At 42.4% G+C, this 27233-nt stretch overlaps 1 protein-coding gene across 1 annotated transcript in view; it reads right to left on the bottom strand.

Annotated features, from left to right (window-relative positions):
- Positions 1-14824, bottom strand: part of LOC102759472 (adhesion G protein-coupled receptor E4) — an 18785-nt gene extending 3961 nt beyond the window's left edge. Inside the window, exons 1-7 of the mRNA XM_015564348.1 lie at positions 14707-14824; positions 13636-13803; positions 9648-9842; positions 7240-7475; positions 4964-5030; positions 4291-4382; positions 2984-3164 (exon numbers count right to left, since the gene is read on the bottom strand). Coding sequence (XP_015419834.1) covers positions 2984-3164; positions 4291-4382; positions 4964-5030; positions 7240-7475; positions 9648-9842; positions 13636-13803; positions 14707-14745 — 978 coding nt within the window. The 5' untranslated portion in view covers positions 14746-14824. The remainder of the gene's footprint in view (positions 1-2983; positions 3165-4290; positions 4383-4963; positions 5031-7239; positions 7476-9647; positions 9843-13635; positions 13804-14706) is intronic.
- Positions 14825-27233: the final 12409 nt, after the last annotated feature.

Below are 27233 nucleotides of genomic sequence, written 5' to 3'. Positions count from 1 at the left end.
GGTCCTCAAACTACGGCCCGCGGGCCACATGCAAATACAAATATTATATTTGTTCCCGTTTTGTTTTTTTACTTCAAAATAAGATATGTGCAGTGTGCATAGGAATTTGTTCATAGATTTTTTTAAACTATAGTCCGGCCCTCCAACGGTCTGAGGGACAGTGAACTGGCCCCGTGGGCCGTAGTTTGAGGACCCCTGGTGTAAATGATGATGATGGTAATGAAGATTAAATGGTGGTGATGGTGACACTAATGATGATAGTAAAGGTAATGAGGGTGGTGATTATAAGGACAGAAAAAGGCCGTTCCTTTTCTTTGCTGTGGCCTTCCACAACTTATGAGAAGCACCTGGTAATTAAACCCAAGATTGTTGGCTCCTCTGACTTAAACAGTTCTTCTGTTCAAACTACTCTAAAGCTACTTTAAAGGCTACATTCTTGCATCTGCCTCCTCCCTGCTGTTTTCATAACCCAGGGATAATTCACACCAAGGAACCTCTAGTTAGTAGAAAGTTTCCTTCCAAGCCTCTTTAGAATTCTTCATAACTTTTGTTCTACGCATGTTTTACAGGCTTGGGGAAAATTGATAAGACATCTCCTTAGGACATCTGCTGGACTGTGTTCTGGAAAGCAAATGAACTTTTCAAGACAACCCCCCTGGTATCTGCTCAACTTCAACGCAAACCTCCTCCCTTCCTTGTTGCTTAGCAACAAACAGCCACGGCTTAAAAGAGCAGACCACCCTTTCTTCCCTGCCCTGTATTGACTAGTAATACTTGACCCTTTCCTCTCTTGGAGAGTAAAATAAATTTCCACTCTGCAAATCTTCTTTCAGTTGTGAATTCTTTCACAGCCCAAGTCACCAGCCAAACTCTAACAGTGATTATGATGATGAAGGGCACCATGTATTGAAAACTAGTTGTGTTTAATGTACTTATATACAATATATCATTTAACCCCTACATAAATCCAATCAGTAAATGACTCCTTGTCCCCACTCCCCATTGAAGATGAAGAAGTTGAGACTCTTGGAGGTATATTAAGTTGCATAAGGTCACACAAACAGCACTCAGAATCTTGTCATTCTTACTCCAGAGCCCTGATACTAAGCCACCCAAAGTGACTCCACAAATTGTCTTCCTTTAACCTCTTCAACAGGTTATAAAAAAGACATCTGAATATTTAATACTCAACATTAATTTGCCAAAACACTTTAATTGTATTTTACTTCTGTGTGTAAAGAGTACCAAGCATTAAGAAGGCACTAACAGCCTAGCCTGCATGGCTCAGTGTTTGAGTGTCAACCTATGAACCAGGAGGTCAAGGTTCGATTCCCAGTCAGAGCTCAATCCCTAGTGTGGGGTGTGCAGGAGGCAACTGATCAATGACTTTTCTCTTATCATTGATGTTTCTATTTCCCTCTCTGAAATCAATATTAACAGACAAAAGAGAAATTAATGAACCGTTAAGATGTCTTTTTATCACTTGCATCTTTTTAAAAAAATATATTTTATTGATTTTTTACAGAGAGGAAGGGAGAGGGATAGAGAGTTAGAAACGTCAATGAGGGAGAAACATCAATCAGCCTCCTCCTGCACACTCCCCACTGGGGATGTGCCCGCAACCAAGGTACATGCCCTTGACCGGAATTGAACCCGGGACCCTTGAGTCCGCAGACTGATGCTCTCCACTGAGCCAAACCAGTCAGGGCATCACTTATATCTTAACTACGGATAGTTCCACTCACTAGCAAAGAAAGAAAAAGCCAGGAAAACCATACTCAATCTTCTATAAAGAGTAAAATTATAATAATGCCCTCCACTGAGAACTTGGTATATGCCAAGGTTGTTACTAGGAGATTGATACTGAATTATCTCATTTAATTATCAGCCCTATGAGGTAGGTACTGCCACATTTTTGGATGAGAAAATCGCAGCTCAGAGAGGGAAGCAGCCTGCCCAAGGCCACACAGCAACCCAAGGTCACACAGCAACCCACTCATTGGAAAAACAGGGATTAAACTAAAATCTCTCTGAGTTTACCATGTATCATAGATTTTGCCAAATATTACAGTGCTCTCCATGCAGTGCACTTCACTACAGGAGAATTATTCATCCTCTCTCTTGTGAGTTCAGGTTTGGCCATGTGACTTGCTTTGGCCAATGAAAGAGATCGCTGTGCCATGATCACTTTCCCTTTGCCATGAGAACACTGATGTTCTACATAGGGGCTACCCCCTCAGCATACATCCTCAAATGAAGATAATGTAGTTCATGGAGCTATGTAGCATAAGCAAGAAATACATCTTATTGTGAATGAGGGGAGGGAGACTATTTGTTACTGTAGCATAACCTACCTTATCCTGACTGATAACATGTTCTGCTATGAACTGGTTTGTGTCCTTCACCCCCAAAATTCGTATGTTAAAGCTCTAGCTCAACAATGAGAGCCAGTGGCCATCATTGTCTTGGTAGGTGACCACTGATGGTTATTTGGAGATGTGGCCTTTATGGGAGTAATTAAGACTAAATCAGGTCATAAGGGTAGAGCCCTGATCCAATAGAGTTAGTGTCCTTATAAAAAGAAGCATAAAAGCTCTCTCGAAATCTCTCACCCATTGAGGACACAGCAAGAAGGTGGCGGCCACTTGCAAGCCAACTAGGAGGCTCACACCAGAACCTGACATTAGTTGCACCTTATCTCAGAATTCCAGCCTCCAGAATTCTGAGGAGATAAATTTCTGTTGTCTAAGCCACACGGCCTCTGTTTTTTATGGCTGCCTGAGCAGATGACTGCACGTTCTTAAGAGATATGCTCAAATGATCAATGTTAAGAGGCTAAATGAAACCAGAGCACATGGCAAACCCAAGCAGCACCTAAACCTTCTTCCCAGAATCAAGGCAACCCCAAAATATAAAAGGTCAGAAGAGGACAAGAAATGAACAGCCGTTTAATAAAACTCGGAGACAAAGTAATTGACTTTACCTGGCGATTAAGGAGACAGTGGACCACAAAAAGCAAAACCCCCTGCAGGACATTGATGGTGGTGAACATGTAGGCAATGACTAATCCGATTGTCTTCCCAACTTCATCAACCATAAAAAATCCAAGGCCCCAAGAACAGCCCAGGGTAAACAGTTGAGCAATGGCTTTAAATGTCATGACTCTGAAAAGGAAAAAGAGTAATAATTACTACCATTTATCAGGGACGCACTGCTTGTTGGGCACTGTACTCAATGCCTTGGGTGCATCACCATCTTTAAACTTCATAACAACCTTGGGTGGCTAAGCAGCTTTCACAAAGGCACATAGCTTAAGGATGAGGCAGAACCCGTGTTTTCAATTATTGCCTCTGAGAATAACACTTTTCCCCTGCGAAGTCTCTTACCTGGACTTACTGGAAGATTTGTGGAAAGTGCATTCTAGAAATTTCCATTGCAAAAAGTGGATGATGAACGTATCACGACTTTAGAACATAACACGGTGTTGGATTTCTTCAAACAAAAATTGAGTCTAGAATGAGTTGCTGATGGACATGGGGTAGGTAAGCTGGTGTGTGTGTGTGTGTGTGTGTGTGTGTGTGTGTGTGTGTGTGTGTAGAGATATGGAGAAACACCAAGAAGGCTGACATTCCAGCCCTCCAGAATTAAAGAAACTCAAGCTGAGATGTTAGGTTAATTTCATATGTACATGAGATCGAAGGCAAGATCTGAAGTTGGACAGAGATTCCTTTAAGTTTTGTCCACATGGCTCACCAATGCAAGGATTGTACCCGCTCTTGGGTACACTGAATAGTTTGTTCCTCTTATCAGTGGGGTTATTAGTAGTGCCCACCACAGAGGTTGGTGTCATGAGCATTCAATGAACTAATCTGTGTAAGTGCCCAACACCTACCAGGTTCCTAGTTAATATTAGCTGTTGTCATCAGTATTTTTAATTATTTAGGTCAGCACCAATGAGAATTGAGTTTTTACAACCAAGGAGAATGGAATCCAAAAGTGGTTGAACTTTCAGGGTGAAAAAGATAATGTTGATAGTCTTGGCTTTAATTTTATATGAAGAGTGAGCTACACAAATGAGGCACCCAATGAATATTTACTGAATAAAGAGATGAGGGAGTACATGAAATCACCTGAAAATTATAGTTTTTACTTCTTCTATAAGTTGTCCCTTATGTATTCTTTATCTAGTGCCAGGAAATGTTACATCACCTTTTTGTATAGGTTTTTCTCTCCCAGGCAGAATTGTTTTGTAGGAAAATCTGGAAAACAGTGATTCTGGTAACTTCTTACCTGGTGTCCTGAATGGTGGAAACTTCTTTATTGAGGGAGGAAAGTTTGCTTCTCAAAATCCACAGAATTTGGAAGTAGAAGACCAAGTTTATCTGTGGCAGCAACATGGGAATTTTACTTGAAATTTCCTTTTGAGGCCATGTCATGCAACCCAACTTGAGATGAACCTAAGACGCTTTCCCCAAAAGATACAGGCTTCATAGGATGGTGTAGACAAATGCTCTGGTGTAAACAGCACACAGTATAGAACCTGTGGCACTTAGTGCTTGATCACACTAACTATATAATTTATCATTCAAACCAGGACACGTTGAAAGTGAAAAAGTGCTATTAATATCTGTACCAGGATAATGGATGTAAATGAAAGTTCCTAACCAACAGAAAAACATGTTACTCTATGCAGAGTAGACACTTGCTAAATATTTGTTGAATAAACAAATGTAGAATTTTTAAAAGAATGCCTGGTAGAGGGTTATATTATATCAAAGCAACCAGTGAGTGAGGCAGAAGCCAGGGAAAGACACAGACAGTATTTCCAGTAAGAGAGGGTTGATCAATTAAGTTATATTTCCTTATCTTTATCTCATTTCCCCTTTAACAAATAACAAACACTCTCTATGCTTGGCCAACCCAGGGCAGGCACCCCAATATATAACCATCAGTGGTCACCTACCAAGACAATGACGGCCACTGGCCCTATGAAGCTCCAGATGAACCCTTTATCGATCTTGAGCCAACAGCTGTTGAGAGAAAGAAAGGATTCCCCACTTATTTCTCAGAAGAGAAAGTATTTAATTCAGGCTCCTCTCACAAGATCTGAGCAGTGCCAGAAGCTGTTTAGTTCAGACCTGGATTTTAGATGGAATCAGACCCGAGTCTCCATCTGATACAGGCTATATGTTCTGAGTCTCCGTTTTCCCAGGTGTAAAGTGGTGCTAACAGAAGTATTTTAAAAATTTAAATGATTACTGTGACTATCTACAAAGCCTTGAAGTCAGGTTGGGTCAGTTTTGTGACTTTATTCTTCTCCTTCAACATTGTGTTAACTATTCCAGGTCTCGCTACATAAATATTAGGACCAGTTTGTCAAACGTCCAAAAAATAAAATGCATTGTGAACCTATAGATCAAGTTGGAAAGAACTAACTTCGTTTTGACAGTATGCAGTCTTACCACCCATGAATATGGACTCTCTCTCCATTTATTTGAGCCTTCTCTGATTTCTTTCATCATTTTCCTCATATAGATCTTGTAGGAAATATGAAATGAGGTCATGTGTACACAGTTTTTGGATACACTTCCTGGCAGAGTTAAGGCTCAGTAAAGGTAGGTATCCTAATAACAGTGAGTACTATAATAATAAGTGTTATAATAAGAAAGAGAGTACAAATAATTTTGTTATTTCAAGAGTGTTATAAAATGAGAATCATATGGAATGTAATCTTTGGTAGGGGTTACACCTCTATATAAAATTGTACAGAACTAAACACACAAATGAATACAAGTAAAACTTGAGAAGTATGAATATGACCCATGGATTGCTTCAGTGTCAGTGTTCTGGGTGCGACCAGGAAGCTTTTGGAGGTGCACATATACTTGATACCTTGATTGCGGTGATGGTGTCACAGTGTATGCATGTGTCCAAACTCACAAGCATGTATTCACTAAATATGTATAATTTTCTGTATATCAATTACATCTCAATAAAGTTGTGAAACAGGAATAAAAATAATAATGTAAATGTAGTTTATTAAAACTACCATAAGAGCTGACTGGTTTGGTTCAGTGGATAGAGCATCAGCCTGTGGACTGAAGGGTCCCAGGTTTGATTCAGGTCAAGAGCATGTACCTTGGTTGCAGGCACATTCCCAGTAGGGAGTGTGCAGGAGGCAGCTGAATCGATGTTTTTCTCTCTCTCTCTCATCAATGTTTCTAACCCTCTATTCCTCTCCCTTTCTCTCTATAAAAAAAGTCAATAAAATATATATTTTTAAAAAACTACCATAAGACTCTGTATGCTTATGTTAGCAATGGTAGTATAACTTATTCTGATAGGGAACCTGGCAGTACAAAACTGGCAAAGATATCAAGCAATCGCCAACACTCATTGGTCAGAAAAGCTCCCACTCTTAGTTCTGTTCCAAGGGTTGCAAAACTATGACCCATGGGCCAAATTCAGTCTACTCCTTGTTTTTATAAATAAAGTTTTATTCAAACACAGCCATACCCAATCATTTACATATTGTCTATGACTTGGCTGCTTTCATACTACAAGGGCAATGCTGAGTCATTGCCACAGAGACCACATGGCCTGCAAAGATAAAAAAGTTACCATCTGGCCCTTTATAGAAAATTTGCCGACTCCCATCTACCCTCCCATCTCCAGAACCATTCTGGCAGGACATCGGGATCAAGTTGGAGATGAGGTATTCTCTGACTTCAAGATGGACAGCCTCCTACATGTTTTTTGCTTGTTTGTTTGTTTTAGCACATGCATACCTACTTCCTACCCTAAGCCCCATTGCCAAAATACTAACTTCTTCAACAAACTTTGCAAGGCTTTACAAACTTCTTTAGTGAGGCAGCAAAACATGGCTGTTAAAAATACTGCTTTGGGAATTCTGACTTACTTGCTTTCAGATCTGACCTTGAGAATGTTTATTAGATTAGCTAAGGCCCTGCTGTCCTGTGCATAACATGACAAACAATGCCAGCCCCATGGGAAGAGTAGATGAGAGTCTGCAAATAGAAAGCACTATCGCTGACATAGCACAGGACTTTGAGATTTGTCGTTATTGTTATTCTTTACATTCTATTCTTTCAGAATCCTACAGATCATAAAACCCACAGATTTTTAATGTGGGGTCATCGGTTTGCTCTCTTGCCCCTGAATTTCAGGAAGTTGTATTATGGCTACCACTTCTGCCATAAACGCTATCATCATGCTTACTGAGTGTGTGTTCCATAATTTTTGTGTCCTGCTATTGCAGACACAGCCACAATCAGAGCTGGAATCCCATAGCCTGCAGGGTACATGAATCTCTTCTTGAACCTGCTCCCACTGGTGTAGTTGGCCACCTTGAGGTTCCTCACAGTGAGGAAGAGATGCAGTCCTTCGAGGAGCATCCAGGTAAAGGAGGCCAAGTAGAGGTAATGCAGTGCCCCTGCGATGATGGAACACAGCACCTGGAAGGGAGAGAAGAATTAGGAATGTGGTGCCGATGTTGTCTGTACCTGATTATATCCTCAGCACTTATCCGTTTCCTGGATGCTGACTGGAATTTTAATTCCAGCACCTATGACACTTTGTCTGGGGCAACACATTTTCTGGAGGCTTTCTCTGGCTATTGAAGTCTGCTTGTCCCATGCATGGGGCAGGACAGAAGCACCAAGAGATGAATGTCCTTAGAACAGCCCTCAAATCCATGACAAATAGGTACTGGCATAGAAATGCTCCATTGCTCTTGCCCTGTGGGAGACTGTGATGGTTAATTTTATCCATCATTTCTGGGTGTGTTTGTGAGGGTGTTTTTGGGAGAGATTAGCATTTGAATCAGTAGCTAAGTAATAAAGATTGCCCTCACCAAGAAGGCATCATCCAATCCATGAAGGGCCTGAAGAGAAGAAAAAAGAACAGGAAAAGAGAATCCACTCTCTCTTCTTGAGCTGAGATGTCCATCTTCTTTACCCCTTGGACATCGGCAGTCATGGTTCCAATGAAATGTTATTTACAAAAACAGACGGTGGGCCAGAATTAGCCTGTGCACCGTAGTTGGCCAACTTCTGCCCATTTTGAACTAAGGAAACTGAGGCCCAGGAAGTTAAAATTTCTCCCAAGATCACAAAGCTAATAAAAAACAAAAACGTATTTGAAACTCAAACTGTCTGCAGAGATCATGCTTACTTGTGGAGGCCCGCTCCTAAGGGGTCCCGCAGGGTAGAGGTGGCATGGGATGAAATACAAGAGACCGGGGTTAGGAGGACTGGCACAAGGCACCAGAACCAGCAACTTTATTCTTTACACACACTGCTTTATAGCTAAGCTGTGGCTGGTCATGCTTCATAGATCACTGCTAGGGCTTGGCCTGTCATAGGGAAGTAACAGATCGTTACAGGCTGGGCAAGACTGGGCAAGCTTTGTCTAGATGCATCTATGTTTGACAGTTACTATGACAATCAGGTTATGTTAGCTTAACTGTATTTTTGCCCTTTACTACTTTTAGCCACAGAGGTCGTGCCTCGGTCAAGCCTTGTCTAGTTCCGCTTTGCTGCAAACTCTAATTAAGCCTTTCCTGAGCTTCGACCTTAAAACCTTCCAGGATCAACATAGGGTAGAGTCCAGGGCTTTGCCATGTCCTCTGGTCAGCTTAGACTTTGCCAGCAGCATGACAGACCCCAACACTTACTGTTAACCATAGCACTTTACTTCCTTTTGTGGAGGTGTGGGGGGTGGGGAATAGTGCTTTCATAACTTTCTGGTAGTGCGATCATAGTCTTTAGGGTTGAAAGGAGCCTTGGAGAACATCTGCTACTAATTCTTCCTGGATGGTATGATATGACCATGACAAAAATAAAAGCTAGCATTGTTCTCTGGTTGATTAATCCAGACTCTACGTTCTATCTTGCTAGAGCCCTATGCTGATGCCCTTGTTTTAGAGAGGAAGATTAAAAAGGGGAAGTCACTTCAACAAGATCGTGTAGTGAGTAGGATGAAGAGTCAAGATATAACTGCTGGTTGTGTGGTAAAGACACTGTCCACCAAAAATGCAAGCCTCCCTCCACCCCTCAGTTCTAGAATATAGATTTGTCTCTAAGAAATTACTCCCCAGCCAGAGACTATATTTCCCAGCATGCCTTTCAGTTAGGTGTGACCATGGAATGTGAGAGGAAGTGATATGTACTACTTCCTGAGGTGGCCCATATAAACTTCCCTCGTGGGACTCCACCATGCTCTTTTCTCCTTTCAGTTGGCTAAAATGAATGATCTTGAAACCACATATGAGCCAGAAGGGCCTCTCTCAGCCTGAAATTAGAGGATAGACACCCTTCAAACATGTTTGCTCACCCTCTACAGATACATACAGGTAAAGTAAACTACTCTTGTGATAAGGCACTGATTTTTGGAGTTAATTTGTTACAGTAGCTATTGTAAGCTGGTCTAATACCATCAGTCTGACTCGCAATCACTTTGCTCAATGCCCATCAGAAAGTATGGGTCTTATCAAAATTATACAGGAGGAGAACTGAAACCGGGACTCTTGCAGTTTCCCCCAGGTGATTATTGCCTCTCTTGCAGTCTTTCCTCAAGACAAGATGATAGATTTGATTATTACAAGGATATTTGATTAAATTACCTACCTCAGGCTCAGTTTGATCAATCCCAGTGAGGAAGAGGAGGTGGGCCAGGAAGAGGCAGATGCAGAGCTGCAGGTGGAGGGTGGTGCTGAGGTTCTGGATGGGTCGGCACAAGAGGAAAGTGAGGGCTGCCAGGAGGAGACACAGCAGAGACAGGCTCAGTCCCACATAGGTGATCACAGTCAGAATGGGATCCGCCTAGGAGCCACCAAAGGAGGGACCTGTTTTAGTTTCCAACTCTGTAGGTATGTTCCTGTTGGAGAGTCAGATGGGCTTCCTAGCTCAGGCCCTCAGGTGAATGAGTGAACCTCTTTGAGACTTGCTGTTCTCATCTTCAAAATATGGGCATATATAAGATCACAGAGGCATTGATGTGAGAGAGACACATCAATTGATTGCCTCCTGCACATACCCACACTGGGGCCAGGACCAGGGATTGAACCTGTAACCCAGGTACATGCCCTTGACCAGGAATCAAACCCATGAACATTTGGTGTGGAAGCTGATGCTATAACCACTGAGCACACCAGCCAGGGCTAGTTAGACTTTTTTTAACTTAAAAGTGATCCCCCCAATGATTCTAGTATCCACCTGGAACCATACATAGTTATTACAATATTACTGGCTATATTCCCTATGTTATACTTTATATACCTATTAACTATTTTGTAACTGCCAATTTATAGTAATCCCTTCACCCAACCCTCAATCCCCCTTCCATCTGGCATCTCTCAGTCTGTTCACTGTATCTATGAATCTGTTTCTATTTTCTTTGGTCATTAATTTTGTTCTTTAGATTTTACATATAAATGAAATCATACGGTATTTGTCTTTCTCTATCTAACTTATTTCACTTAGCATAATAGCCTCTAGGTCCATCCTTGTCACAAATGGTAAAATTTCATTCTATTTTATGGCCGAGTAAATATTCCATTGTATATATGTACCACATCTTCTTTATATAGTTATCTATTGATGAGCTCTTAGATTGCATCCATATCTTGGCTATTGTAAATAACGTTGTAATGAATATAAGGATGCATATGTCTCTTTCAAGTAGTATTTTGGGTATATTTTGAAATATACCCAGAGGTGGAATTGCTGAATTATAAAGTAGTTCTATTTTTAATTTTTTGAGGAACCTCCATACTATTTTCCTAATGGCTGCACCAATTTGCATTTCCACCAATAGTGCACAAGGGTTCCCTTTTTTCCATATCCTTACCAATGCTTATTATTTGTTCATTTATTGATGATGGCCATTCTCACAGGCATGAGGTGATATCTCATTGTGATTTTTAATTTGCATTTCTCTGATGATTAGTGATGTTGAGCATCTTTTCATATGTCTATTGGCTATCTGTATGACTTCTGTGGAGAATTATCTATTGAATATTTCACACCAATCCTATCTGACTGAAAATTTTCTGTTGAGAAATCAGCTGACATTCTTATGGGAGCTTCCATGTAGGTAAGTAACTACTTTTCTCTTGCTTCTTTTAAGATTCTCTTTGTCTTTAACCTTTGCCATTTTAATTTTGACATGTCTTTTTTTTTTTTTAATTTTGACATGTCTTGATGTGGACTGCTTTGACTTCATTTTGTTTAGAACTCTCTGCACTTCCTGGACTTGTATGTCTTCAAATAGACCCTCAATCCCTTGCTCTATTTCTTTGCCTTCTTGTATCCCTATGATGCAAATCTTGCTAAACTGAAGTCATCCCAGTATAGTCCCTTAATCTATACTCATATTTTTAATTATTTTTTTTCTGTTTGCTGTTCCAACTAGGTGTTTTCTGCTACCTACTTTGTCTTCCAAATTGCTGATTCAACCCTATGCTTCATCTAATATGTTGTTGATTCCTTCTGGTCTATTTTTTTATTTCAGTTATTGTAGTCTTTATTTTTGACTGGTTCTTTTTTATAGTTTCTATTTCTATTTTTATGCTTACTATCTCTTTGTGGAAGTTCTCACTAAGTTCTTTGACCATCTTTATAACCAATGTTTTGAACTCTCTGTTTGGTAGATTGCTTGCCTCAATTTTATTTAATTCTTTTTCTGGAAATTTCTCTTGTTCTTTCATGTTTTGTTGTGTGTGTGTGTGTGTGTGTGTGTGTGTGTGTGTGTGTATCTTCTCCCTTTGACTGTCTGAGTCTGTTTCTATGTATTATGTAGATCTGCTACATGTCTAAGTCTTGGCAAATGGCCTTATGTAGTAGGTGTCCTGTGGGGCCCAGTGATGCAGTCTCTCTGTTCACCTGAGCCAGGTGCTCCAGGAGTGTCCCTTATGTGGATTGTGTGTGCCTCCTATTGAAGTTGAGCCTTGATTGTTGTTGAAATGTCCGTGGATGAATTGACTTTAAGGCTCACTGGCTGTGAGGATTGGCCACAACCACAGCACATGAGCTGCTCTCCACAGGCTGACCCCATGGAGTAGGATTTGCCCCAGCAGATCCTGGTGCCTGCCGAGACCATCTTTGGGTGTGCCACTTGTGGAGCTAATTGGGTGCTGCTCTAATGTGATCTGAGCTCGCCACTAGGTGTGTTGGTTCTGGGGCCCATTGGGAGGGGCTATGGTGCAGGCCAATGTTAGATGCTGCCTATGATTGGCCTAATAGGCTTCCTATTAGGAGCTACAAAGTGATTGTGGTTGGTAGCTGCCTGTGTTAAGCCTGGATGTGCATGAAAAAGATCACAATGAGAACCGAGGCCAGCTTTCACCAGTACCAGACCTGGGGGTGAGTCATCAAAAGTCTCAAAGACCTGCCACCACCTGCTGGCTGCCCATAAGGCTCAGCCACTGAAAGAGCCTCAGGTCGTACTTGAGTTGGGTGAGGTAGGGTCTCAGGGAATCCCCAGGTTGGGGCGAGTGGAGTTCACCAGACAAATGCAGGTTCAGATATGTTGGAGTGAGCTCAACACAGAGACAATGGCTGTCATTCCTCCAGCCCTGACCCTGAAGCCACATAACTCAGTTTTGCCCTGTATGTATCTGGTGGCCCCCAAGCCACTGTCCCTCTGCCAGAGGTCAAGATGAGTGCCCATAAGTGAGATTTTGTGGGTCCTTTAAGATGACACCTAGGTTTTAAGCAGCATCCTGTCTGACCTGGATGGACAGAATCCTGCTGATTGTCACAGCCTGATGTTTCATGGGCTTATCTTCCCAGCACTGGTGCTCTGGGCTGGGAAGCCTGGCATTGGGTTGAGACCCCTCACTCCTCAGTGAGGACATCTGCAGCTGAGAAATCCTATGGATTCTCACCACCACACATGGGTTTGGGGCCAGCCCACTTTATGTCTTTGTCCCTCCTACCTGTCTCAATGTGGCTCCTTTATATCTTTAATTATAGGACTTCTGTTTAACAAGTCTTCAGATGGTTCTCCAGATTGATTGTTCTATAATTTAGTTGTAATTTTGATATACTTATAGAAGGTGGTGAGCACAGCCTCCATCTACTCCACCGTCTTCAATGGAACTCTACACTGTTTCTTAATTTAAATAAATTAAAATGAAGTAAAATTTAAAATTTGGTTCTTCGGTCACACTAGCCACATTTCACATACTCAATAGCAATACGTGGCTGGTGATCCTATTGGAAAACACAGCACTCAAAAGTAGTTTCCATGAATGTTAGTATTTCTTTGTGTGTCTTGTTCCAGTGCCTATTAACAGCATCTGATGCATAGCAGGCACTCCTATATGAATGGCTATGCATCAATTAGAATGAACTACACTGACCTCCAGAGTCCTCCAGAGGGACATAAACTCCAATTATCCACAGTGGCTTGATAATGTTCTCTGCGTGGCTTCTGTCCTTTTTCCCATTTCACTTCCTCAGTCCCCTGCTGGTACTTCCTGGAACTACCTCTCAAGTAAGTTACTTCTGCTTGACCCCACATCTTAAGAGTCTTTATAAGACATGGAGCAGATGACGTCCCAGCTTCCTGGACACACTCAGATTCACAGGAAGGGACCATGAATCTTGGTACCTTAGGAACAAGAGCCATGAGGACAGCAAAGCTGGAGAGGTGGAAGCACTTGCATTTGGTGTAAGAATCATTGCTGCTCACATGAGTGCAGCCCTCCGTCGACCAGCTGCCTCCCTCCTCGGATCCTTCCCAGTACACACACAAATATTTTGTTCTCGCACCACCAGGCTGGAAAGAGAATAGCATAAAAGTGGCTCTCTTTCTGGTTTTACTATTTTAACTTCATAGGTTGGTCAAGGATTCACTGGGTTGGAAACTGGCTGGGAAAACCCCATCATCTGGAACCCGTGTGGTGAAGAGTTTTATACTACATGTGTGTGGACTTTATTCTCATTGATTCTGCCCTGCTCTGGTCATCTCAGAGCTCTGGAAATTGACCCTAATTAACTGCTTTACCCAGGTTGCCTGTCATTGGTAGGACCAATGAGAGGAACTAGTGAGAGATCATTGGATGAGAGCTAAAGAAGCCCAGGTATTTCTTCCATGCTTCTTTCTCCAGCAGGGCAATCCCTCCTCCATGCCTCTAGCCTTCACTGGGTTCAATAATGCTCATCCCCCCCATTGCCTTTTTAGGCATAATCTTTCCTATATAATAAAAGGCTAATATGCAAATCAACTGAATGGCAGAATGATGGGTTGCTATGACGTGCACTGACCACCAGGGGACAGACGCTCAATTCAGGAAGTACCCCCTGGTAGTCAGTGTGTTCCCACAGGGGGAGCACTGCTCAGCCAGACGCCCTGAGCCGGGCTCACGGCTGGCAAGAGCAGCAGTGGTGGCGGGAGCCTCTCCTGCCTCCGCAGTAGCACTAAGAATGTCTGACTGACAACCCCTGAGGGCTCCTGGACTGCAAGACGGCACAGGCCGGACTGAGGGACCCTCCCCCACATGCACGAATTTCGTGCACTGATCCTCTAGTGTGATAATAAAAGCTTCTCTGGAGGCCTCAATATTTATTGTCTGTTCTCTGAACCCTGGAGAATCAGAGTTGGATTAGGTTAGCTGCTAGGATCCTGATAACACACCCATTTAAGGTAACACATAGAGAACCAGTTCTGGGTTTTGCTCACCTGAGTATGTTTGAAGGTCAGGAACACAGGTTTAGACATATAAACTTTTTCCTTTACACCAATGGTTCCACTCACAACACGAGAGTTCAGTTTTATGTCCAGTGTTCCTCTTCTATCACTGAAAAAGGATCCATTCAGAATATTCCCAAGAGACCAGTAAGTGATAAGTGCAACTTTACTCTCTGAGAAAACAGAAGAGAAATCACTTTAGAGGGGGCTTATAGTCTGGTGAATTGGAATAAAAAACGTTGTAAGTCCCCACATCTTGACCCAGTCACCTAGAAATGAGACAACAGGCCTAGAATCTGAAGGTCAAGGGAATCCATCTTAGACACAATACCTCTTGTGGTTCCTTTGAAAGCATCATTGCAGTCAATATCCATTGTGTTATTTCCAGCTTCCAGAACAGCCTTCTTATTTGTCTCATTGCACCTCTTGGTTTCATAGACTGGAAACATTAAGAAAGTGAGTTTTGCTTGGCTTACTTCTCATGCCTAAGGAAATGAAAAACTCCCTTCTGTGAAAGACCCCTTGCTGGTGATTTCATTTTCTGCATACAAGGTAGACCAACCAGATGGTACTCCCTTCCACTTCTCTGGCTGTTGGGAATTAAATGGTCAAAATTGCCTGAGAAACACACACTGCCCACCCAACTCTGAGCTGGAACTAGGGCAGGCAAGCTCAACCTCTATGGTAGAATATTTAAAGGCAAAAACAATTTTAAAATGTGTGCTGAAGTACTTAGTGAGGGGGGAAACTTAGTTTTTTAGCAAAAGAAGCTTAGCATCTAAAAGATTTCCAAGGAAATAGTCCTTGGAGCTGACCTTCTGCATTTTGGAACTCTCTCCATGACATATAAATGCAAAGTCTGACAAAATATCCCTCCCCCACCCCCATAGGAAAAATGCTCTGTGTTTCTTACCTACATCAAGCACAGAATTTTCATGCTGTCCTGGAGAAGTCGAACTCTCATTCCATATGGTCAATTCTATGCCTTGAAGTAATTGGGTAGCCTTTTTTGCAATGTACTGTTTGCTTTCATTTTTCTTTAGAATTGTCTTTCAAAGAAATAAAGCTAGTTAGGTAGACTCTTACATAAACTTAAAAAATCAGGAATGTATAAGAGTGTGGTTGGGTGAACCCAGAAGGCAATAACATTTATTAAGGTGAGCGAGGTTCTGTGCTGGCAACCTGATATGACTTTTCTCATTTATCACTGGCAGCCCTGTGAAGAGTGTATCCTGAGCTTCATTGCATTTTTGAGAACATGAAGGCTTAAAAAAAAATGAGGTATCTAGAACCTACAAAGTGTTTCTTATAGAGGAAGATAGGGAATGAGAGGTGGTGAGGGGATAAAATGAGGCTCTGGATGCTTGATGCAGATCTTTGAAGGACACCTTTGCCAGGGTTTCTCAATCTTCTCAATTGACATTTGAGACCAGATAATAGCTGTGGGAAGCTATCCTGGGCACTATTAGGTGTTTAGCAACATCCCTGGTCTCCACTCACTAAATGCCAGTAACACCAAAAATGTCCCCAGATGTTGCCCCCCTGGGACAAAGGACAAAATCACTCCTATTCTGTATCCTAAAAGTCACAGGGTAGCATTTCAGGAGAAGAATGACGTGGAAGACTAATTAGCTGTTTCCCAAACCTAGCTTCACCTTACTCACCCAAATAGTCTCTGATGGCTGTTTCTTCTCACCAGTGTCCTCTGGGAAAGAAAAGTAGCCAGTGAATCAAATATGGGAGATAACACACCCTGGCTCACATCCCTTCTTCCAAGCACCCTCAAGTTGGATCCTTCCCTGCTGCTTCCACATCCTATCCCACTTTCCCTCTAAGAAGTCCCAAATGCCTTCTACAGTAAAATAAAAAGAGAATTAGGATGGGGCTTCGAGTTCAATCATTCAGTCCATAGTATTTATTGGGAAATTACTAAAAGCCAGGCACAGTGCTAAACCTGCTGAATAGAGGTCGACATAGTGACAAAGGGAATTCCCTTCTAGAGTTTGCAGGCTGTCAATAATGGCAAACAATTAACTGATTACAAGGGTCCAAGATGTTAAGAAATAGAGTGAGATGACTTGGGAGTATACAGAAGAGGCCCCAGAATATCAAGGGTGCAGAGAAAACTTCCTGAAGGAATGGATGATAATTGAATGAATAATGTAGAAACAGTAATAATATTTGCCCTTGTCCACACAGCATGGTATATAAAGTGCCATCATACACATTAGCTCATTGAAAGGAACTCAAAAGGTTCTAGAACAGAGTTATGTAGCATAACAGCTAATATTAATTGAGTCTTCCCAGGTGCAAGAAATATTTTATATGCCTTATTAATGATAGGTAGAGTGTATTCATTTCCTAGGGCTGCTGTAACAAAGCACTACAAGATGGGTGGCTTAACACATGGAAATTTATTATCTCATGGTTCTGGAAGATACAAGTCCAAATCAAGGTGTCAGCAGGGCTGGGGTCCCTCTGAAAGTTTTAAGATATATTCTTCTTTGCTGTTTCTAGCTTCCGATGGTTGCCCCTTGCTGTCCCTTGGTCTATGGCAGCCTAACTCCAATCTGTGCTTCTATCATTACATGATCTTCTGTGTGTGTGTCCCTATGTCCAAATTCCCTCTTCTTATAATGACACCAGTCACACTGGTTTTAGGGCCCACCCTAATCTAGAATGATCTCATCCTGATTTGATTATATCTGCAAAGACCCTATTCCCAAATAAGATTACATTCATAGTTTCCGTGAGTGGACACGAATTTGGAGGAAGGTATTTCACCCAGTATGTGAGGTAAGAAGTCTCTGAAATAATCTCTGCTTCACATTCCTTTATCCACATTCTGCTGTGTGAACTCACCCCCACCACCCCCCAATCACCCCCACCCCCACAACTCAACTCAGAGACTCATTTCTAATGAACAGAATACAGCAAAAGGGAAAAGATGTCACTTCTGAGGTTAGGTTAGTAAGGACTAGGATTTCTGTTTTGTTCACACTGTCTTCTTGGCTATTCTCATGCGCTTGTTGTAACAAAGTAAGCTAGAGAGGCCAATATAGCTAAGAATGAGGGCGAACTCTCAGCCACCACCAGAAAGGATGTGAGGCCTTCAGTCCAATCGTTTTCAAAGAACTGAATCAGCCAGCAACCGTGTGAGTGAGCTTGGAAGCAGACAAACCTTCAGATAAGACTGCATCCCTGACCAATACTTTGATTGTAATGGTGAGAGACCTAGAAGCAGAGGACCAGGTAAGGCACGCTTCAATTCCTGCCCTACACAGTCCGTGAGCCAATAAAGATGTGTTGTCTTAAGCCACTAACATTGGGGTCATTTGTTACTCAGCAGCACATAACCAGTATAGTCGAGGCTACTACTATTCTTCCCACTTACAGATGAGGCATAAAGAAGTTAGTCATTCCCCAAAAGTAAGCGGTAGTGTCAGAAATCAAATCCAGTCTAACTCAAAATACGGAATTACACCAAGACTTCAAAAATAAGGCAATAGGTTGTGGATAGTGAGGGCCAGGTTTTTTTTGTTGTTGAAGAAAGAAGTTACAAAGAAGGAAAAAAGGAAAGCTAGATCAAGCCCTGCGATTCAACTGGGATTGGAGCTATCAGTATGAACTCATGGAATTTAGTATATATACAGTTAAAATGAAGGAGAGAAAGAAACAAGTAGAGAAGTCCAGTAGAAAATTAGGGGTGTTGATTTGGAAGCCCGGGAAAGAGACATAAATTTGTAAGGCAGTGATGTAGAGATGATGATTGATATCTCGGGCTTAAACAAGATTTCCTGGGAAAAGATTACAACAATGGGTTGAAGGACAAGGGCCAGGACAGATCTCTGCTCTCTTACCCTGACCTGACATTGGTGGAACTCTCAAAGTCTTCCTCGCCCCTCCTTGTTCATGTTGGAGAGCACTGGAGGTTCTTACCATAACAATCTGGATGGTTCAATTTAAAAACACTAGCCGCCCAGTTGAGAATAGGAATATTTGGGACACAGCTGCAGTAGTAACTTCCGATTTCATTTCTGCAATATGATTTCCGCTTGCACTTTGCCAGCCCAGTCTTACACTCATTAATATCTGTGAATCAAGAGAAAAATACCATTTTTCATTCTCATAAAACTATACTATTTTCCCTTGCCCATGGAATCTCTACTACCCAGTATCATTCATAAATGGACATTTATTCTCACATAAAATGGCTCCATATTATAAAGATGATAATTCTCCTTGAGTTAATTTATAAATATAATATGATCCCTATAAAAACTATCTACAAGTATTTTATGGAGTGAGATGAATTGCTACTATCGTGCAAGAATAGCCAGAAAAACTATGAGGTGGGGATTAGCCTTCCAAGACATCAAAACATACTACAAAGTCAGGGCCCTGGCTAGTGTGCTCACTGGTTAGAGCATTTGCCTACAGGTTCAAGTCTGATCAAGGGCACATATCTGGGTTGCAGGTTCGATCCCCAGCCCCAGCCAAGACACATGCAGGAGGCAACCAATCAATGCCTCTCTCTCCCTTTCTCTATTTCTCTCCTTTTCCCTCCCAATCTCTCTCTCTCAAAAAAAAAAAAAATCAATGGAGCCCTAACTGGTTTTGCTCAGTGGATAGAGCGTCGGCCTGCGGACTCAAGGGTCCCAGGTTCGATTCCAGTCAAGGGCATGTACCTTGGTTGTGGGCACATCCCCAGTAGGGAGTGTGCAGGAGGCAGCTGATTAATGTCTCTCTTTCATCGGTGTTCCTAACTCTCTATCCCTTTCCCTTCCTCTCTGTAAAAAAAATCAATAAAATATATATTTTTAAAAAATCAATGGAAAAAATATCCCCAATAAAGATTAACACAAAAACAAAATAACGATGAGATACTGGTGCATGAAGAGATAGACTAGTAGAAGAGACTAAAGGTCCAGAAATAGACCTAAATATACATGGGGCTTTAGAACCTGATAACCGTTAGATGTTAAATCACTGGACAACACATTCTGCTGAGCCAGTGGGAAGACAGGCGCTCTCAGGCATTGCTGGTGAGAACGCAAATTGGTACAGCCTTTCTGGAGTTAAATTTGGAATATCTAATCAAGCTACGTATGGATTTACCTCTTGACTCAGCCATCTCACTTCTAGGACCTTACCCTAAAGACATACTTCCACAAATATTAGAACAGCCTAAACATCGAAACAATTTAAATGCCCATGCTTAGGAGAGGGTTGAATAAACTATGGTTCGTCCCAAAGCTATAAAAAAAGAAAATGGGGACAATCTCTATGAACTGATTCGGAGTAAATTCTAGGATACATTTAAGCTAAAAATGCGAAGTGCAAAAGGGCATCTATGGTGTCCTATCAAAGTGTCATGGTCGCAGAAGACAAGGAACTCTGAGGATCTGTCACAGGTTACACAAGACTAAGGATCATGGCAATCAAGGCCAATGTGGGATTCTGAAATGGCCCCTGGAACAGAAAAAAAAAAAGGCGGGGGGGGGGGGGGTGGGGGGCATTAGAGGAAGGACTAATGAAACTTGAAAAAAGTCAGTATTTAGTTAATATGATCGCCTGGTTTTGATCATTGTACTGTGGTCATGTCTTTGGTTAACCTCAGGGGAACGGGGGGAGGAAATACGGAATTAACTGAGCAGTTTGGGCAATTTTTATTTAGGTCTAAAACCATTTCAAAACAAAAAGTTTTTTGTTTTTTTTTTAAAAAGAAGATATATCCAGTGTTGTGGTTCCACTCATAGGAGTACCCTAAGAGGAAACAAATGAACAGAAACAAAAAGTAGATGGTGGAAGCCAGAGGCTGGAGGAGGGGATGAGGGTCAGTATTTAATGGGAACAGAGCTTCAGTTTGGGAAGATGAGAAAGTTCTGTGGATGGATGGTGACAATGGCTGCACAACACTATGAATGTACTTAATGACACTGAAAGATACATCTAAAAATGGTTTAAACATCAATTTTATGTTGTGCATATTTTGCCACAATAAAATAAAACAAATCCTAGTCTACCATTGTATGCTTCACCTTCTTCATTGATACTAATGCCATCCATAAGATGCTCAGTCCCACCAATCACCAGACATTAATCAGGAGTGGGACTGATTCATAGATATTCAGGAGTGCTATTTTTCTTCGGGATTCAAATTGACCTTTAGAATTAGTGGAATTGAAAAAAAATTTTGGCTGGAACAGATGGATGTAGTGAGAAGTGAAACTGGAACACTAAGCTGGGGCCAGATCATGATAGGTAATGAGTGCCAAGATACTGATTTATTTATTTGTTCTCTTGGTCAATGTTTTTTTTTTTTTTTAATATATTTTATTGAGTTTTTACAGAGAGGAAGGGAGAGAGAGAGAAACATCGATGAGAGAGAGACATCAATTAGCTGCCTCCTGCACATCCCCTACTGGGGATCTGCCCGCAACCCAGGTACATGCCCTTGACCGGAATCGAACCTGGGACCTTTCAATCCGCAGGCCGATGCTCTATCCACTGAGCCAAACCGGTTTCGGCCTTGGTCAATCTTTTTATTGAACATCTGCTATGTGAGAACACTATTCTCTGTCCTAGGCATACCACAATGAACAACACAGAGATGATCCCTCCCCTTGTAAAGTTTTCCAGTAAACAAACATATAAAAACCAATGCTGCCCTAACCAGTTTGGCTCAGTGGATAGAGCATTGGCCTGCGGACTCAAGAGTCCCAGGTTCAATTCCAGCCAAGGGCATGTACCTTGGTTGCGGGCACATACCCAGTAGGGAGTGAGCAGGAGGCAGCTGATCGATGTTTCTTTCTCATCGATGTTTCTCTCTCTCTCCCTTCCTCTCTGTAAAAACTCAATAAAATATATTAAAAAAAAAAAAAAACAATGCTGAGACTTCAAGAGCCCAGGGTCCTGGGAACTCTACCTTCCTCTAAAGAAAAACCAAGGATCATCAAGCCAGCATCAGAATGACAGCAGGAGGATGCATAGGGATAGGGACTTCTTTAAGGACTCTGGGACTATCTATACTAATAAAAGGGTAATATGCTAATTAGACTGGGAGACCTTCTGGACGTCCTTCCGGACAAAACCATGGTGGTGGGGCTGAGGCAGAAGCGGTTAGGGGTGATAAGGCCAGGAGGGGAGGACAGTTGGAGGTGATTAGGCCAGCAGGGGGGTTAGCTGGGGGTGATCAGGCTGGCAGGAGGGGGCAGTTAAGGGTGAGCAGGCTGGTCAGGGAGGGCAGTTGGGGGCCATGAGACTGGCAGGGGATGGCAGTTGGGGGCGAGCTGGCTGGCAGGCAGAGTGGTTAGGGGCGATCAGGCAGGCAGGCAGGTGAGCAGTTAGGAGCCAGTGGTCCCAGATTGCAAGAGGGATGTCAGACTACCAGTTTTGGATCAGGCCTAAACCAGCAGTTGGACATCCCCCGAGGGGTCCCAGATTGGAAAGGGTACAGGCCGGGCTGAGGGACGCCCCCCCACCCCCCCATGCACGAATTTTGTGCACCAGGCCACTAGTCCTGTAATATAGTTGTATCTTTGCAGCACTAGCATCCCTACATAACTCAGGTAACTCAGGGGAAGAGTTATAGAAGGATGTCCCTGCCCCCTTCCAAATGCCAAGATGAATGTGGATTTCATCCTACCTTCACATTTCTCATAAAATTCAGTGAAGTACCTCCTTCCAGACATGGACTGATACCCATCTTTGCAAGCACAGTGGGTTCTGTTGAAGCACCTGGCATTTTTAGGGCATGTATGACAGAAAGCTGTAGAGAACACAAAATCCTTTCATTCATTTATTTACTCATTTACCCAAGAAATATTCATTGAGCATCTAGGATTTCCAGACTCTGGTCAAAAGAATGTTCTCCTGGGAATAGCTCTGTTGTCGTCCTTTTTGCACCCATCCCACAACTGAACACACATGCTCACAGTGCCCAAACCACCTCCCACCTCTGCCACCAACACCACTTTTTTGACAGTAGAACTTCTCCAGCACCTGTGTTTCTTTACCTGGGGTTATCTTTGGCAACCAGAGTCCTCTTTGCTCTCCACATGATAGTAGCAATGCTTTCTCCCCACAGAAGTAGTTCTCTCAAACAATGACTGACAAAAGTCAGTGCATTAAAATAAAACCAGAATAAAATAAAATCAAGAATAAACAGAGAACAGGAGGTGGCAAAATTGTAACCCTAATGCATTGCTGGCAGGAATGAAAAATGGTGCAGCTCTTGTGGAAAACAGTTTGGCAATTTCTAAACTAAAAAATATAATTCCTGCCCTGGCTAGTGTTTCTCAGTGGTTAGAGCATCAGCCTGTGCACCAGAGCATCTTGGGTTCCATTCCCAGGCAAGGGTGCATACCAGCGCTGCAGTTTTGATCCTCAGCTCCAGTGGGGTGTGTTCGGGAAGCAACTAATTCATGTGTCTCTCATATTATGTTTCTTTCTCTCTCTCTCTGCTCTCTCCTCTCTCCCTTCCATACTCTCAAAAAAAAAAAAAAAAGAATCAATGGAAAAATATCCTCAGGTGAGGATTAACAAAAAGTAAAAACAAAAAAATTAGAATTCCCATATGACCTAGCAATTTCATTCATGGGCTGTAGCCAAAAGAACTGAAAGCAGGGTCTTCAAGAAATATTTGTTTACCTATGTTCACAGCAGCACTATTCCCAGTAGCCAAAAGATGGAAGCCACCCAAGTGCCCATGAATGGGTGAATGGATAAATGAAATGTGCTCCATCCACACAAAGAATATTATCCAGCTTTTTAAAAAAGAAATTCCAACACATGCTACAATATGGATGAACTTTGGAGACATTGTGATAAGTAAATAAGCTCATCCCAAAGGGCAAATGCTATATGGCTCCACTTGTAAGGTCACTAGGAGTCAAATTCATAGAGACAAAGTAGAATGGAGGGGGCCAAGGGCTGGGGGAAGGGGAACAGGAAATTAATGTTTAATAGGGGGAGATAGCCGTGAGGTTCATGTTTCTTACTATGTCCAACAGTCCCCATGGGATCAAGCTCCAGTTGCCCACATGTAACTCGCTGTATAATGGACCCTACATTGGCTCCTTGCCTTCTAACCTGACTTCCCACTCCCAGATGGTGCTTCTTAGGATCACCTTCCAGATAAATTACTTGCTCGGGATTTGCTTGGGGGCGTTCGGAGCAGGGAGGGACAAAGGCAAAACTATCTCCCCAAAATTATCTGGGACACAGGCTTTTGGGGGAAAACAGGCAAAGTCCAACATCCACCAGCTGTGTGACCTTGAGTCAGCTACTTCTCTAGAGGGCCATTGGTCAAGTGGGGATAATGTCAAAACCATCTTTTCAGGAATGTCATGAGGATTGAATGAGTTGGAGCATGCAATTTGCTTAGCATTGAGCCTGGTGCAATACAAGAGCTAAATAAATGGGTGACATTGGTGATAGTGGAGAAGGAGTGGGAGCTCCAAGGAATGGGCAGAGGCATCAGGGATTAATATTCTCTCCCAATGAAAGGATGCCTTCCCTCCTCTGGAGGTAAGTTGCAGACCCCAAATTCCTTTCCCCGGCCTTTGGCAATCGTAGACTCACCTCCAGAATTCTCCACTTCTGATCCTGACAGAATTAGCAGGACACTGAGGCCTAGAATAGAAAGAGAAGGGGATAGTTCAGGTGGGGGATGCTCTGGGGCTCTGCTTAGCTGAGGCCTAGGTGAGTTCCGGGCTTCATCTGCCATTATTCACTTTACTGTAGACTCTTCCAGGCAAACTATAAACCCAAGGGTCATGAAAGGCATCATTTATTACTACAGTATTAGAGGTACATCTGTTGCAGCTGTAAGAAGTTTGACACCCAATTCTAATGTGCACTGGCGGGGGTTAAAAATATATTTTTATTGATTTCAGAGAGGAAGGGAGAGGGAGAGAGAGATAGAAACATCAATGATGACAGAGAATCATTGATCAGCTGCCTCCCGCAGGCCCCCTACTGGGGACCGAGCCACAACCCAGGGTTGTCTATACCAACAAGCAATCCGTGGATACCAACTGGGTATTTTACAATTCAACTCAATTCTGCCACTGTCTATCCAGAGACATCCACAGATTAAGGGCTATACATTGGACGTTCCAATGATCCCCTCCTTGGGTTTGATTAATTTGCTAGAGTGGCTCACAGAACTCAGAGAAACATTTTACTTACTAGATCACCAGTTTATTGTAAGAGGATACGACTCAGGAACAGCCAGATGGAAGAGCTTCGTAGGGCCAGGTATGGGGAAGGGGGTACTAAGCTTCCATGTCCTCTCTGGGCACCATTCTGGAAGCTCTCTGAAGCTCATCCTTTTGGGTTTTTACGGAGACTTCATTCATAGGCATGATTGATTAGCTAATTGGTCATTGATGACTGATTCAACCTCCAGCCCTTCTCCATCCCTGGAAATCAGGGGGTGAAACCATGAGTTCCATGGCCAAAATGGTGCCGTAGGTAAAGGCAGTACTCATCTCCTCCCCCCGACCACATTAAAATTACAATTAAACTACAGAGCAACCCTCATGGAGAACTACCAGAAATCTAGCTTCGTAGGACTAAGGACAGAAAAGAGATGCTACATCGATACTGGTAGGAGGGCCGGAGACACCAAGCAGGCTGGTCCCACACCCACATGTGTCAGTTAAAAATAGACTTTAAAACAAAAGATAAAGAAGGACCCAGAAATTGCATTTTGGGGTATTTATCCAAAGAAACCCAAAACCACTAAATTGAAAAGACATATGCACCCATATGTTCATTGCAGCATTATTTACAATAGCCAACATATGAAAGCAAACTAAGTGTCCATCAATAGATGAATGAATAAAGACACGGTGCATCTATACAATGAAATATGACTCCGTCATAAAAAAACAAAATCTTGTCACTTGTAACAAAATAAATGGACCTAGGGTATTGTCCTGAGTGAAATATTTCAGCAGTGAAAGACAAATGCTATATGACTTCACTTATATGTGAAATCTAACAAAATAGAAACAAACGGATACAGAGAACAGTTTGATGATGGCTAGAAAGGTATGGAAGACTGGTGAAAAAGGTGAAGGGATTAAGAAGTACAAATTGATAATTACAAAATAGTCATGGGGATATAAAATACAGCATAGGGAATATAGTCAATAATATTGTAATAACTATGCATGGAAGGAACCTGCAACTGAGGTACGTGCCCTTGACCAGAATCGAACCGGGGGCCCTTAGGTCTGCAGACTGACGCTCCATTCACTGAGCCAAACCTGCTAGGGTGGTCCACTCATTTTTAAAAGGCAAAGAGAAAACAGGTGAAGTCAATTTCAATAATATATTTTATTTAACCAGCTATAGCCAGAATGTTATTTTAACACACCGTCACTATGAAACAAATTATTCATAAAGTATTTTACATTCTTTACTGTATGTATTAAGTCTTTGAAATTCAGTATGCATTTGGACTGGTCTTATTTCGAGTGCTCAGTAGCTACACGAACAGCCCAAGTTTAATCTCTTAATAACCAGTGCAATAAGGAGAGAGTGAAATAGCATAGTGTTAGGTCGGAGAGAGCCCAGGATCAGATACATGCAGACGTGTGATGAGATAATGGACTCCCCCTGGCATTTCTAACAGATCAGCGGGCCAGACACAGATACCGGCTTCTTCTCCCTGAATCAACACGACCCGCACACAGATACTGACTCCTTCCTGAATACCCCTGCTGACCCCCTGTATCAGAAACTTCCTCAGCTGAATACCTCAGCTCATGTCCCCGCCCCTCACCCAACCGCAGTATAAGAAAAGCGCCCCCCTCCCTGTTGGCATGAATCCATGTGCCCTGTCTTTGGGTTACGTGGGTCTCCCGGGGACGCAGAAATAAACCTTTTCTTTTCTTTCTTTTCTGATTCACTGGACTCTTTATTTCCTATGCCGCCTCCTGAGCCACCTAACCTAACAGATAGAACATAAGAATCCCAGGAGTCCAAGACTATAGCCAATTTGGAACAACTCAGAATCTTTTCAGGATGATCTATTGTGAGGATGACCTAAAAATGTCTACGATATGACTAGACAGAGCTTCATATTGAAGTTGGAGATGAACTCAGAAATGCAGACAACTTTGCCACAAATTTATGAATAGCACTCCCTCTTGGTAGGTGGGCTGAATAACCAGCACTGGGAAAAGGATTTGCCCTTATCTCTTTCACTGCAAGCAGGCTGAGTTGGAATCCTTTGCTAAATTCAGCTGCTTTCATGGCCAACATCAGCCCTCAGAGATTTAAGTGGGACAAATAAAAACCAGGTAACTTTGCCTTAACCGGTTTGGCTCAGTGGATAGAGCATCCACCTCTGGTCTGAAGGGTCCCAGGTTCGATTCCGGTCAAGGGCATGCACTTTGGTTGTGGGCACATCCCCAGTAGTGGGTGTGCAGGAGGCAGCTGATCAATGTTTCTCTCATCAGTGTTTCTAACTCTCCCTCTCCCTTCCTTGCCGTAAAAATCAA

Source organism: Myotis davidii, unplaced genomic scaffold (genome assembly GCF_000327345.1).
Source record: "Myotis davidii unplaced genomic scaffold, ASM32734v1 scaffold921, whole genome shotgun sequence".
NCBI classification, from domain to species: domain Eukaryota; kingdom Metazoa; phylum Chordata; class Mammalia; order Chiroptera; family Vespertilionidae; genus Myotis; species Myotis davidii.
Note: the sequence above shows the minus strand (reverse complement) of the source record. Positions and strands in the feature narration are given on the sequence as shown.